We start from the raw sequence: 15876 nt of genomic DNA on the forward strand, positions 1-15876 counted from the left end.
CTTGCTCACTACCTCTCTCGTCGTACTTCAACTGGCGCGCAGGCGACTACTCACGGCACGTTTTCGACCTAGTATAACACTAGCTAGTATTTCCAACCGGCAGTTCTTTTTTTTAAGGTAGTACGTCCGACATTTCGCGCTGGTTTCGGCATGTTTCACGTTAAGATACGTCGGGCATAAGCAAAGGAACAACTAAACACGCGCTTCCCTTGCGTCATCGTTACTGCTGTGTGTGATGCGGTGGAGTGTACCTGAGTGAGCGCAGCTGGCGCAGATCGGCGTGCTTATCACTGCTGCAATAACTACAACATCTGCTTCCACAGCGTTGATGCGTGCTTTCAGGTAAAAAATCGCATGTCATTCACTGCCTCTCGATGCGAGACTACGACAACGTGTGCTTCTCGCAAATGGACCACAAAGGCAATTAAACTCCGGAGCCACGCGACCGATCAGCTTGAGTGACTGCGTCCGTGTTGCAACTGCTGTTCGCTTCTTTCAGGAATTACCAACATGTCAAACTCGAAACTGCGATTCCGAAAGAAATAACAGAAATGCTAACTAACCCGACTTAGGGAAGCGTAATTTTTCACTGAACAGTTAGCTCTGCTGACTACTCTTCAAGCTGATTTAAATTTTATTTCTTGAACTAGCGCGACTGACTCTTGTCGTACCGTATATTTGCTTTGTTGCTCCCAAGCATTCCTTCGTGAAGCTTTGACGGAAGACAGTGCTTTAATCTTATGGCTAGGCAGACCACTAATAACGACTCGTAAATCACTAGCGCATGTACACAGGGTCGTCGTGCTTCTTGATGCCTCTAAAAGCATGCTCGGCCGTGTTCGGTACATGCGTATAGTTTGATGCTGTTTCGTCTACTTAAAGTAGACAATGCTGTAGGCGGAGCTCTGCGAAAACATAAGAGCAAATCTACGTGCAGTACCTTGCTTTTATGGCAGTCAGGGCCAGCGCTACTGATGACTTGCTTTTCGAACGAAACACGCTTCTCAAGGACTGTAGGCGTTCAATACGTTATAGAATAAAGGTTAGAGTATAGAATACGTAGAGTGCTCAAGAACTGACCTTCAGAGAAGCCCAAATCAACAAAATTTAGGCGACAGATACCTCTACAGTTTGGAGTCACTTATTAATATTAAGAATATAGACAAATTGTTCTTAGTTGTCTGCTCTTAGCGTTGCGGTAGAACCTGCGATTGCTACGCTACGGTGCTTGGATTCGATACCAGCAAAATAGAAATTTATCTCATTTTATTTTTTCGTAGCAATAAGCCTGACGTGGCGAAATTACATCTGAAAAGGGCAAGATGATGGCAAGCATGTGTTCCCTCACTATTGCCCGACAGCCGCATCCATCGGACTGTCGGATCATGCGTTTAGCTAAGTTTATTCCACTGTTTTTGCGTGTGCTAGAGAGCGCATGTAAAATAGCGGAATAAACGTTCTGTAAAAACGAATTAGGTAGGTAACCAGTAGGTAAGCTCTCCCATGTAACCAAGGCCCTAATAAAGAAACGACAAAGAATGAAAGTGTTCAACTCAAAAGATCAGATAGAATTCGCTGAACTGTGAAAACTGATCAACAAGAAGAAAGTAAGAGATCTTCGAAATTATAACGTGGGACATATTGAGGAAGCTATAAAAAATCGGGGTAGCTTGCACTAGTGGCGCAAGGCTAAATACACCGCGAAGCTGATCGGTTCCTAGCTGGTCATGGCTATACGAAGTGTATAAGCATTTCCTCCTGGTCCGCGGCATCGGGGAACGCCTCGCGAAGCACTTGCAGTCCGAGCACGCATAGGGGAAGTGGGGCGAAAGCTATGCACATTGTACGGGCGGCGCACAGCAGACGAAACGCCGGGATGGCGTCACGGCGCATACACAGTGGCCCGCCGCTGGTGGGAGCTCGACCGAGCCGCCGCCAGAGGCGCCTGCTGCAGTCACGGAAACCGTGAGCGTTCGGCGCTAATGCCGGGAAACGGAGAAGTGCGGATGGAGTCGGCAGCACCTCTGCGCGTTGCTTCGTTGGTGCTGCTACAATTTGTTTCTCTCATTCGTTCTCATTTTCTCTTTCTCTCTCCCGAGCATAGCGCACGACGCGCGCACTCTCTCTCGCTCTCACTTTCTCTCTCCCGAGCATAGCGCGCGACGCTCCGCGAAGTGGTTACTAGACAACACAGTGGCAGGCAGCTGCGGCGTCGCTAGTTGCCATGGCTACGGTGCGGCTAGCTTTCATGAAACGCGCACTTTTTACGGCTGGCCTAAACAGCTTCGCTGTTAAAAATAAGTAGCCCCTCCCCTGTCGAGGAGACGGGGGCAAGCGAAGGTTGTCGCGTGTTTCTTCGGTGTGCCACCAAACTAATTGCACTGACGAGTACCACGTTGTGCTGGAACCACAACCGGTCACAGGCACTGCAGTTGGCTCCGAAGTTCCGGTTGAGAAACTCGCGTTGAAACCTCGCCGTCGCACCGAGGAAGTTGGCTCTAGCGTTGCTGAGGCCTGCACCACCGTTGTCGGGTTCCTGGAAGGCTAGACGACGATGACGTTTGTCCTCAACATCGCGCTCCCGCAACTGGGGGTCGGCGACTTTTCGCTGACTGTTTGGCCTCAACATCGCGCGCCCTCATCTCGGGTCCGCGGCTCTTTGCTGATGACGTTTCGCCTGTGCTTCGGAAGCCGTCACGCTAGAATCAGCATGTCCGACGACGAGCCCTTTCCTGAGCGCGGTCATTCTGGATGGATTTCCGTTAAATTTCTTCAAAATTACCCAATTTGCGATGACAGAAGAGAAGTGAACTTCTACGCTGGAATGATTAGTGGCAACGCAGCCAGCTGTGGAAACAGACGACGACGAAGAACCCGGGAGCAGTGGCACGAGCGCGTGCCGAGCACGAGCCACCTGTGCAGCTCTGAGACCCGCTGTTTTTTTTAGCGTTACATCACCGGCGCAGGCTAGCGTATAGAAGCTTCGCTTGAAAGATTATGCTTAATCCCTCGTTCATAGGAATTGGTTGAACACGAAAGTGAAACGTGTCTTCACAGAAGCTCTTGCACGTTCGCTTCATGACCTCACGGTCCGCTGCAGCGAAAGGCCAGGACTCGCGGGACGGCGACCGTGTTGGAAGTCTGCTTCCTGTTGGCGAGCGGCGTTGAAACGCTCCAGGCGTCTCCAGGCGCTGACTTGCCTGCGAGATATTGATAAGGGCGTTCTAAGCCGCGTGCTAATGCAAAAAAAAAAAAAAGCGCCCGTGGCGTAATGGTTTCAATATCGGGCGTCTGTGCTAGAGGTCCTGGGTTTGAATCCTTCCGTTGGGCACTTTTATGATGTTTACTTTATTATTTATTACACAGAACTTCGTTGAAAATTACGAGTTTACAAAGTCCAGAAGCCGTTTACACTTAGCTCTTTATTCTATGGCTGCACCACGTTGGAGCCTCCGCTGCGCGGTTACTACCGAAGCGCTCCCTGTCGGCGCTCGTTAGTATCACGATGCAGTACTCCTACGCTCCTAGATGACATTCGTTACAACTGTTGCAGGAAGTCATTCGTGAAACCCGGCATAAGACACTTTCGTGTTGAAAATGGACGCAGCATGAAAGAAGTGAGAAGAAAACTTGGCATCGGACAAGGCAAGATGAATGCACTGAAAGATAAGCAGGGTATTATTGACACGTGTACTTGTTTATCTTTCACCGGTTACCGCTTTTGTTGCCTCATGGCCTCGCGTTCGCGCGCCGGAACTCGGTACGGGCTCTGACGGAGTGGGCGGACATAGTCGTCGGTTATGATGCGGTGCTTGGCGACAGGGGCTTGTCGAATTTTTGACAACGACGAGAAGCAGTCCATGTATTGCAGGAGCAGGGCATTTAGCTGTTCTTTCTTATGCCTGGGAAGGTTTTGATTGACGTCGGAAGCTGGTTCAGGTACTACAGTCGTCGTTGCAGACGCGCTAGAATCCGTAAAGGCAAAATCACTGCTGGCTTGTACTATTTCATCGATGTAGGCGACCATGGTGTCTTTGTTAATGCGCTTGTATTCGTGGCTGAAGTATTCGTGACTGCGTTCGCCGCTATCGTTCTGCTTCGAGTGCAACTTGCTCTTGTGGGCACAGGTTTGCCCAATAAAAAGTTCGTTTCGTCATTCACAGTTTTGCGACTGTTTTCTTCACCATCACTACTACGTGACAATATCATCAGCAATTTCTATGACATAATAAAAGCAGCGGAATAATTCTATACTGACCTGTACGGCATCCAGAGCAGCCAAGCTACTTCCATTCGAAGTAGTGATTCTTTTCTTCTTCTTTCTGGGGTTTTACGTGCCAAAACCACTTCTGATTATGAGGCACGCCGTAGTGGAGGGCTACGGATCAATTTTGACCACCTGGGGTTCTTTAACGTGCACTACAATGCAAGCACACGGGCGTTTTTGCATTTCGCCTCCATCGAAATGCGGCCGCCGGGGCCGGGATTTGATCCCACGAGCTCGTGCTCAGCAGCGCAACGCCTTAGCTGACTGAGCCACCCCGGCGGGTCGAAGTAGTGATGAACAGGATACACAAGCTTCTTCTACAACTAGCGATTAAGTAATAAGGGCCTTGCAAGACATGACCCGTGGAAAAGCGGCTGGAGAAGATTGAATAACAGACGATTTAATAAAATACGGAGGAGATACCATGCTTGAAAAGCTCGCGGATCTTTATACGCAGTGCCTTTATACGCGGGGCCTCACGACCTCAAGTGTACCATAGAACTGGTCGAATGCCAACATTATGCAAAACCATAAGAAGGGAGACGTTAGAGAATTGAAAAAGTTTAAGCCAATTAGCTGGCTTTCAGCATTGTATAAAATATTCACCAAGATAATTTTCAATACAATCAGAGCAATAAACACGACTTCAATCAACCAAAGAATATGCTGGCTTTAGGAAGGGTGTTTCTACGATGGATCACATTCTTGTCATTATTCAGGTAATCGAGAAATCTGAGGAGTACAATAAACCTCTCTATATGGCTTTCATAGATTATGAAAAGGCATGTGATTCAGTAGAGATAGCCGCAGTTATAGAGGCATTGCGTAATCAAGGAGTACGGGAAGAGTTCAGGATCACCAGCCTCTAGAGTCTGTAAAGGAGTATGTTTATCTAGGTCAATTACTCAGAGGGGACCCTGATCATGACAAGAAAATTTACAGAAGAATAAAATTGGAGGGGAGTGCTTACGGCAAGCAGTGCCACATCCAGACTGGGAGAATACCACTGCCGTTGAATAAACAAGTCTACAATCATTGCATTCTACCAGTGCTAACATATAGGGTAGAAACTTCGACGTTAGCAAAGAATCTCGAGAACAAGTTAAAGACCGCACGAAGAGCGATGGAACGAAAAATGTTAGGCCTAACGTTAAGAGACAGGAAGACAGCGGTGTAGATCAGAGAGCAAACGGCGATAGCCGATATTCTAGCTGACATTAAGTGAAAGAAATGAGCTGGGCAGGCCATGTAATGCGTAGGATGGATAACCGGTGGGCCATTACAGTTACAGAGTGGATACCAAGAGAAGGGAAGCGCAGGCGAGGACGGCCGGAAACTAGGTCGGGGGATGAAGTTAGTAAATCTGCAGGCGCAAGCTGGAACTGGCTAGCGCAAGACAGGGGTAATTGGAGATCGCAGGGAGAGGCCTTCATACTGCAGTTGACATAAAGATAGGCTCATGATGATAATGAAAAACGCAATAAACGTGCTTGAACGAATGACCCGACGGTCTGATAGACCGTGAAGGGGTAGTGAGGACGCAATGCTTAATTTCTGTCATCTTGCCCTTGTCTGATGCAGTCAGCGTAGAAACCGGAGATTTTACTTCAACCCGCAGGCACTTCTGTACTCTCTGTACTAACTATACGGGCCGCAATCTTGAGAGGTTTTTGCCGCATAAGCTTTGTTAATTTCTGTGTTCCTGAAAGCCAGTTCTCGTAGCCTTCATGTATATTGCGCTCCACTATTTTATCTACAACGTATTAAAAGCTTACAGCCACTTCTAAACGTCTGATGTGCTAGGAAATCGACTCATCAACAGCGCTGACTCACCAACAACTCCCATTTAGGTAAACTACCGCATGTAGATTATCTCTCCTGCTGGCGCAGATCCCCTCCTAGCACATGTGGCGACGGCAAGGTATGCGCATCTCCCGCATAGTTCTGAATGCGTGCTTACTCTGAAGGTAGCGTGAAGCGTCTTTGCAAAAGAAATTTCTCCTTGTGGATCCCCCGTACCTTTAAAAAAATTATGGTTGAGCCCTCTTTCATAGGAATTGGTATAGAACACGAAAGTGAAACGTGTCTTTACAGAAGCTGTTGGATGTTTCTTTCATGAACTCACTGTCCGCTGCAGCAAAAGGCGCACGACTCGCGGGACGGCGACCGTGTTGCGTGTTTGCTTCGCCCGCGGTGTCCTGTAGGCGAGCGGCGTGAAAACGCGCTGACTTGTCCGTGTGAACTTGATAAGGGCGTTCTATGCCGCGTAAACTTTTAGTAATGTCTTGTAATACTCTAGTAATAATAATAATAATATAATAATAATAATAATAATAATAATAATAATAATAATAATAATAATCTAATAATGACTTGTAATAATCGAACACTTTTGATAATGTTTATTTTGTATTTATTACTCAGTACTTCGTTGAATATGACAAGTTTAGAAAGTCATGAAGCCATTTACACTTGACGCCCTATTCTCGACACGCATGGCGGCTGCACGGCCGCCATTATCCGCCATGTTGATTATCCGATTGGCTATCCAGAGGTCACGTGCTTTGAAATTTGTGCCGGGAAACGAAAGTTTCGCAAAATGCAATTTTGCATTTTCATCAAAATGACGAAACGTGACGTAGAGCAGTGTAATGCATGTGCAATTTCGCGAATATGCTGTAGCAGTCCAAGATAGCCACCTTGTAAGCTTGGGTGATTGGCTGAAGGAATATGCCGTAAGGAGCGTCACAGGAAGAGCTGTTTCGTAAACGTCAATTTGACGTTGCGTGACGTTGCGCTGGGCCGCTATTGCAAAGATTTTCCGCCATAATTTGTGGTGCAACGTTTCCCCGCGAATAATGCTAATGAGCGGCCATATGCAACTGGCCGCAGAGAGGCATGCGTACGGCCGCATTTTCCCTTAAACAGCTCCGCTGTTAAAGTGCAGCCAGTTCCACGAAGTGAAATGTCTCGAAACAGGGGAGCTGTCGTTCTGTTTCTGCGACTGTCGCATATGTTTCTGCGTATTGCCGCTCGCGCCGAGCGGCTTCCATCTTGCGAAGAGCGCGCGGGGCAAACACCTGCTATAATACCCCGGCGCCTCTCCTCCTCTTCCCAAGCGCATGCTCCGATTGGTCGGCTCCTCTCCTCCGGGTGAGTGGGTCACGTGATCTCTCGGGCTGTGCTCCTGCGTGACGGCTCGGCTAAGGACAAACAACTCTGCCATTAAAAAACGTGAATATTGTGAAAACAATTTGAAGTCTGCTTGCCTCGGCGCAATCAACCGCAGCGTATGGCCTCCGTGAATGCAGACAGCCATTGTTTCATCATGGTCTTCACAGAGCCCACGTGCCATGCAGATGATTTTGGCCGCCTTTTTACAAACGAAGCTTATTTACGTCTAGCCTGAATGTCCATGTCTGTTCGTAGAAACTATTATCGTGAGCTATGGCTCGAGCGTCATCGTCGTCTTCCCCAGCTGGCACGTTGGCACCCCACAGCGCAACCGCTGCGCTCGTGCCATTTCTCTCGCGTTCGTTGTCGTCGTCTACAGCTTGCTCCGTTGCCCCTCATCATTCCAGCGTAGAATGTCCCTTCTCTTCTGTCGTCACGGGGGTATGCGTCATTGCTTAAGAGGGTATGAGCCATTCATTGTCTTACGTGATGGACAGATTTATTTCGAAGCAATCTCATTTTGAAGAATCGCAAGTGGCAATGGCGGGCGGATGCTGCTAACCACGCCGCTGAGCAGGCTCTCGACATCGAACACAAGCGTTTGTGTTTCGACAACAACTTGTGCCTCATCAGTGTGATACGCTGCGAGAAACAGCGACACAATGCTTTGGAAGTGTTAAATGAACATTACGCTACTAGTGGAGAAGACCTTGGTGAATTGAGAGATTGCGTTGCGTGTAAGGAATCTTTAATCAAGAGAAAACTGCCTGCGTTTAGCACTGTGAACTCCATTTGTTGTGATGGTGATAAGCTTCGCTTATGGACCATCGTCACGGAGTGCAAGTGCCGACAATGATTTTAGTTCTCGAATAAATAAAGTGAGTTCTCCAATATCCGTTTAAAGCTACTTTCATAGCTTCGAAGTCGCTAAAATGTCGCCAATTGTTCTGTCCCGTCACTAAAAAAAAACGCTGGTCACTACATAATAATACTTGTCGCTAAACAGACCAAAAAGTCACTAAGTCTAGCGAAAGAATCGCTAAAATGGCAACACTTTCTTTGTACAGTATGTAATAACCTGAACCAAACTGATATTGTACTTCACAGCATTTGGCTATTTGTGCGCTAAGCTTGTGCGCGACAAATAGCTTTTACATTTAATCTTCACTACTTTTTGCCCTAAGCCTGTCAATATGTTAGCTTTCACCATATACCTGCTATGCCCATGCCGCAATATCTTTTCTGCTATTTTCGAACATTGCATTTTACAAAGACCGCGCACGTAATTTTACGTACACCCGTGAGCAAAAGTATACGGACCAGGGATTGCGCGATACCGCCAATCGAATGCAACTTGAAATTGAGGACTGCAGTCCGAACTTGACATTGCGAACTTTCCAGTGTACTCGTAAATTTCAGTTTATGTCTGTTAATTGCGGAGAAATTCAGTTTTTTCGGCAACCCTGTGGTCCGTATACTTTTGCGCAAGGGTGTACATACGTATATTTTTTGCTCAGGTGATTCTGAAGTAATGTATTGTTTCTTGCCGACGTGCAGTACTTTTTTTCGGCAGCAAAGCTGTTTAAGCCAGCCGTATTTGTGCGTGTGCCACATGAAATTACCACCATCAGCATTGGCTCGAGCGTCGTCTTCTTCCGCAGTTTTAGCCAGCCGTAATTTGTGCGTGTGGCACGAAACTGCCGCGCCGTAGCCATGGCAACAAGGCGACGCCACACAGACACGGCTCTGCCAAGCTCCCGCCAGCTGCGCACTACTGCGCATGCGCCGTGACGTCATCCTGGCGCGTCTGTACTCGTCGCCCGAGAGAAATAAATAAATAAACAAAATGAACGTTCTTGGCAAGGCACGATTCCAACCCGGGTACCCAAGGCCGGAATGCGAGCGTCATAACCACTGCGCTATACGCCCACGCTTGCAGAACGTGCATTTATGGGAACCATATGATTGCATTGTACTGACGATTGCAACACAACATCCTTTGGGAGAGAGAAAGAGAAAATGAGTGCGAGGAGAGAGGAAGAAAGAGAAAGAAGGAGAGAGAAAAAAAAGCAGGAGAGACAGAGAGAGAGAGAAAGAAAGAAAGAGAGACAACCTAGCTACAACCAAGAGAAGCAATCAATCGGCCAGCTTCCCTGTGTCTTGAGCTCTGCGCGGCCTAGTGCAAGCTTTCGCCTTCTTTTTTTTCAAAAAAAAAAAAAAGAATATTGATTTGCGAATCCATGTGTATGCCTATGGCCAATTTTTTGCCATTTCTGGAGCTTGATTTTTTTATGTTGCCCTATTTCTCTTGCAGCTCTCGAGTGCCGAAACAACTTATTTGGTTGAAAACTTAGTTTTTACGGGTTCATGTACTGCTTCTGTCTCACAAATATTCTTTCAAAATCTGCTAACGTTTCCATAGCTCTCAAGCCAATATATAAAATGTGTTATATTTCCTGAACCGACTCTAATTTTTTCTTGGGGGGGGGGGGCTGTTAGGTGTCTCTTTAAATTGTATTTAAGTTAAATACAGCTTTTCATAGCATCGCTACGAAAACAAGCTTCTTGCGTGGCGTTTGCTAGCACAAGCATAGCTGGGTAAAACATCAGCTGTCCTAAGGACAAAATAGGATTTTTTTTCCCCTGCGTTGCAGGATAAAAGCAATGGTAGCAGTTGGCGTTCACAGCCTCAGGTGCACAAGTATTCAGACTCAAAAAAGAGCGAGGCGCGGGCGGATGAAGCTCCGCCGCCTATCGGACCCGCGAGACGTCACAGCGGTCTGCGGGGGCCTTGCAGTTATTCTAGCTGGCGTTGGCACTTCCCAGTCAACACAATCTTTAAAGCCTCTCAGCTAGCGGGGCGCAGTCAGTAGTAACGCCCTACCTATTGGTCCTTGCATTCTTTTATGTGTTGATTTTGATCAGTGGTTTACCACCACTTCCCAGTTTTCTAGAATAACAGAAAGGGGGTGCGTGGGCGTTTTACTCGAGTAAATCGTGTCATAAACAATGACGCAATAACTGGCGTCTATCACCCTTCACGCTGGCTCTAACGCTATTGCGTGGCGTCGCATACGGTGAAAAAAGAGCGGGAGGCCTCCACATCGGCGGGAGAGTGGAAGCAATCTGTTTTACGACATTTTATAGCCTCCCCCCTACCCTCGCCTGCTTGTAGTGTGGGATATGATTTGGCTCACACATTCGCAGGAGCATTTCCTACAGATCGGCAACGTTTGCTTAGTTTCAAAAGTTTTCCTCCGCCCCTTTAAAGGCGTAGCTGAATTACAGCACCTCTCTTGTTTGCTTCTCTCCTTTGCCTCTTATTCGCTGGATTTTACTGGCGTTACGATTTGCGCATGCCTTTTTCCCCCTGAGCAGGCTGGAACTACGGACGGCGAGTACTGGACAGGCCTGCAGGATTTCAACGACTTCCAGGTAAGCAGCCGCTTGATTTATTAACAAAATTATTTGAACCTAAGGCAGCGGCGCCCAAATCGTACCCCCGAGAAAGCATCCCTCATACTAACGACTGCCAATCACGGAAGGCATGCTTTCACGAACTGCGAGCACCGGAAACAATTGGCGGGAGCCGAAAACATGTAATGATCGCCATGTTTTCGACGCTACGTAGAGGTATGAGGTTTGCCGAAGGAACATAGATTTTTTTTTCTGTCAGAGCCAGGACGGGCCGCAGGAAGCGTCGGAGTTCACAAGATAAAGAAAGCCAAAAGGAATTACCAAGGGTCTGCTCTACACTTATGAGCTCGGCTTTATTATTACACAAATTACGCATGTTGCATGTTAACGATGCATCACTTTTAACAACCACGATTAGCCATACATCACATTAAACAAGAAAATGGAATTACGCAGACAACGATTGGTGTAAATAGGATGTAACTACTGCCTACTTGGGAAAAGTAGGCAGCATCATAGCTGGCGTTTGGCACGATATGCCTGGGTCAGCTCGCTGAAGGAGTGCTGAAGAGTCCGACTCCAGTGCCGTTGCCGCCGGGTTGATGAGACATCGGGCGTGGTCATTGGCGGCTTCGTTGGCGGAGTTCCCAGAGTCCACAGGCACCCAAATCGGCTCCACATGGCGGGGCGAGTAAGGGAGGTTGCGGCGCGAAGCCTATCACGGTGGTGGCGCGATGGGGCCGTGTTTTTGGGCCAGGTGGCCACCCTGCATGGGGCTCGCCCAAACCTCAATAGGGGTCAGTAGAGAGCGCTCACCTTTGTAAAGGCGTTGGTGTCGTTCTGGGCACTGGGGATACCATCGATTGGCAATTTTCGCTGTCGCGGTGCAGAGCCGAAGCGAAGTGCTGCAGCACTCCCGGCCCCCTGGTGGCAATCCCCCACTTTCGCGAGCTCTTGCGCAACTCCGCACCTGAACAACTCAGCAAACAGCGTTCCTATAGCACTGTTCCAAGAGAGCGCGCTAGAAACTGTGCAAGGAACGCCCTCATTTGTGGACACCGAAGCCTCCGGTGCCGAGTAACGCGAATTCTGTTATCGTATCCAAGAATGTTATTGTTCTTTACTATCGTCCCAGCATTGCGTATCTATCGTGTTTAAGATCAACAAACAAAAATCTGTCGCATTGATGTTTCGTTTAACTGACTAATAGAGCTGTAGGCTCGTAGACAGCGGCACTTATAGAAAGGAGCCGTAGATTATGATGTCGTAAGTAACAGTCGTGTCTATGTTTATACACAATCACTGACTGGTAGAATCGCATAAAGATATTGCTCTGCCTTCGCTCTAGGGAAGCACGAGGTCGGTCTAATTAAATACTAGTCAAACACAGAAACTCTCTCATTAAAGAACCACTCTACCAATACGAATAAAATTTGCTGCATTTAAGAGACACTTCTAAATTTGACCGACTTTATGAAGGAGAACTTTGAATTTCCTGCCCTAAAAGTTTTGCTAAATTTGTCTAAAACCAGTAAGAAAAAAAACTGAAGCTCTAAGTTTACTAAATTTACAAATACGATATCAATATTATAAGCTGCGTCTTTTAGAGGACTAGAAAGAGACAACTTTGATATATCGTCTTGAAGCCTATAAGCAAAACTGTTACAATTTTTGCGAGGTCTTTTCAAAAGTCAAACTCTGAAGTTAGCAGTGTAATTCATCGAGATGCAAAATGCACTCGAATGCCTATATAGCGAAGCGCTTGGGACACTCCAGAATACATCCCTGCAAAGATTGCGCATGGTACCCCTCGCAAGAGCTCCGGTGGAGCACCTCCAGCAAAAGGAAATCTTTATTTAACATGAATTAAGGAGATACTTTGTGAAAGGAGTGGTCAGTAGTCTACTGCACACTTCAGCCGACAGTACGTGTGACTGAAGCTAAGACAGAGAGTGATGGCAAGCGCTCGATCAAGTTTACCTCATTTCGTAAACTCTCAATGCATCCCAAAAGTCAAAGCGCCTCTCTGTAGCAGCAGATTTCTCCGATTTATTTGCGCTTGTAGTTAACAGAGTTAACCGGTAATTGTTTTCATTTCCAGCTCGCACAGCTCCATTCATCTCTTCCCTTCGAGACCACCTACACAAAGTCCACGTGCCCCTCCCAATGCAGTCACACATTGGCGATCATTTTTTAGCTAAGACATGCAATGGCCCCGAACGGTCTGCTGGCATAAGCAGTATAGAGCAAGTAATCCCGTTCTACCCGAAACCGCTTTAGTTAACCACAACTTATCTCAGAACCATGTTGTTGAATACCGCAGTCTGTAATTTTTGTTATTACCACGAGCGCAATAGTTGCAAAATATTTACCTATATTCCGCCACTACTCCTTCTATGTGAATTCCAAGTACGTTGATGAAGAAAAGTAATTACTTAGCAAACATTGTTTAATTGACATGTTAATGTGATTTTGCGCACATTTGTTACCTTTGTCTAGAATAATTTTTAATGCCTTAACATTAGCACTGTAGCAGTGTGACTGTGTATGTGTAAAGGGTGGGAAGCAAGTCACGTGATAGAGGTATATATATCAAGAGAAGGTAGGATTTCAGTGGCCTAGTTGTTATTTGAAGAAATGATGGCATAATGGATGCGTTGTGGGAAACGAAAACTTAAAGTATATCTATGCTAACAGTTTCGAGAGCTAAACACTCTAGGTCCGGGCAGTTCCAAAGTTTGGCAGGTCTTTCATCGTGGTAGCATGGCGTCTCCGCAACGGCGACTCCCCTCATCCTCGAGGGCGGCGGAACAGGGCGGCCCGCCTACGCGGCCGCTCCTTGCCCGCTTCTACGCTGGAGGCGGTTGCGGAAACTTAAACGCTTCGGTGCTATTCAAGGAATTCAGGCGATGCTGTCCGCGACCGCCCGTGGCTTTCGCGCGGAATTGCTTTATGGTAACGGTAATGGAAATTGCCACTGAATTGATTGCTACCCTGCAGTTACCGTAGGTAAATAATTAGGTAAAAAAAGTCGCAGTTTCGCCCGAGAGGCGAAGCATCAATTGCGATAGCAAATTAGTAGAGAGCTATTCAGAGTAGGATAGTAGTTTTATCGGCTGCATAAACTTGGACACATCCGCTTACTAACTGAATTAACAAGCGTGGTGTCAGCGCGCACAAGCAAACATGAATAGATCACACTGAATGACCACAGACAACGACTGTCAAAACGCTGGCAGCAATCGCAGCAGCCGCAGCGGGCAAGCTTCGTGCGGTCTATCGCTTCAAAGGAAACTGAGCGGCGGATGCACAGCGCATACAAAGGTCAGAGCCGTGTGGAGATAAGAGACCGTGCGGGCGACGGCCACAGCCGGGCAAAGTATGAACGGAGTTGTTGGCAGAGTAGACGCTGCGCCCCCCCCCCCTGCCTCCCGCGCTGCCTTCCCGCTTTCTTGCTTTCGCGTGGGAGATTGAGGGGCAAGTTCCCCTTACGCCCGATTGCAAGATACGCCTTTGGTGCCGGAGCACAGCGTCGCCCCGCCTCCCTCCCTCCCATACCCCCACGGCCTTTCGCACGACGGTCGCGTTTGCTTTCGGCCGTGCGTTCGCTCTCCGTGATAGCGCGCGCGTCCCCCGCGCGCTTTTGCTCGCGCATACGGCGCGCGGCGACGATTTTATCGCCCTTGGAATCTATACGGAACCTCACGACGACGGGGACGGCGACGCCGACGGCAGAAATCCGGTTGAAGTGTCCATATACTATCGCAATAATAATTAAATCAGTAAAGATGGACAACGGCAAAAGATGAAGCAACAACGGGTGCCACCGCTTTCGCCTCTGCAGAAGAGCGTGGGCGATGTGCTGCCGTTGTGGCCAGCGCCGAGGCAGCTCAGCGTGTCGATGGAGACGCGCTTGCTGGACGCACTCCGCTTCGAGATCACCACGGATGCCGAGTGTGACGTCACGAGGCGTGCCGTTGAACGCTACCGCAAGTTGGTGCGGCTGTCGGCCATGCCCGCTTCCAGCAGAGCTGCCCCGGAGAAGAAACCGGCCGACGCGGCTGCCGGTCTGCTGGCGCGTCTTCACGTGGTCGTGCACCAACACTCTGGCGTCCACTGCGGGTATCCGCAGCTCAACGACAATGAAAATTGTGAGTGGCACATGTAGCACTGTGAATGGCACTTTCCTGCTAGGTACGCCGAAATCAGTTTGCCCCGGACTCCTGTGACACCCTGCGTGATTCATATGTGAGTAAAGCTCTCTAAATGAAGGCAGAACAAGGCCGCAAATTGCCTTAATACCATTGTTTCTATACGAAAATTAATTCAAAGTGAAGGGTGTTTTGAGGACCTCACAAAGAAAACAAAAAAGCTACCCTCGTCTGAATGCTACCTGGTCCAAAGAATTATATGCATTCTGCTCCGACTGCATCGGACATTAACACTGCTGTGCCCCTGCAGGTTCTTGCGTAATATCTTCACCCAAAATGTATTTCTTCGCTGTGTAACCCAGCCGGCACTGGGGAAACTATAGGAGGAAGAGCGCGAAGCGTTGACTGTTTAATAAAATCCATAAATTGGGATGGAGTAGCAGAAGTATCTATTATGATTCGGTTCGCGTTGAAGGATTGAATATCGCCGACATATATCGTAGTTAAACGAGGAGCAAACATCGTGAATCAAAATGCATACAAACGCAATCCAAGTTCGCCGACATGACACTGAGCGTCAATGCCCAACGGTTCAGGTACTTTTACACATGTTTGCGCATAAGTATGGAACAACGTGGTCGCGGCATGTTCTGAGGAGTCGATATAGGTGAGTCGTAGTCGGGAATAGTCATTTAGGAACCTGTACTCCTAGAGTCTGTCAGTAAGCATCGAAATGACAGTAATCTATAGTTTCTTGCAGGTTTCGTTTTTTTTTTCGTTCTTTTGTCATGCAGATGACAATAAGAAATCGATTTTGTCGTCCTATTTTGTAGTTTGAGACTGAAGTGAAAGTGCTAGATTTTAGTG

The 15876-nt window shown here is 47.8% G+C and overlaps 1 protein-coding gene across 1 annotated transcript in view; it reads left to right on the forward strand.

Moving 5' to 3' along the window:
• Nucleotides 1–14663: 14663 nt before the first annotated feature.
• LOC119462479 (beta-hexosaminidase subunit beta) overlaps nt 14664–15876 on the forward strand; it is a 75322-nt gene continuing 74109 nt past the window's right edge. The window contains exon 1 of the mRNA XM_037723825.1: nt 14664–15009. Coding sequence (XP_037579753.1) covers nt 14664–15009 — 346 coding nt within the window. The remainder of the gene's footprint in view (nt 15010–15876) is intronic.

Source organism: Dermacentor silvarum, chromosome 8 (assembly GCF_013339745.2).
Source record: "Dermacentor silvarum isolate Dsil-2018 chromosome 8, BIME_Dsil_1.4, whole genome shotgun sequence".
Lineage (NCBI taxonomy): Eukaryota > Metazoa > Arthropoda > Arachnida > Ixodida > Ixodidae > Dermacentor > Dermacentor silvarum.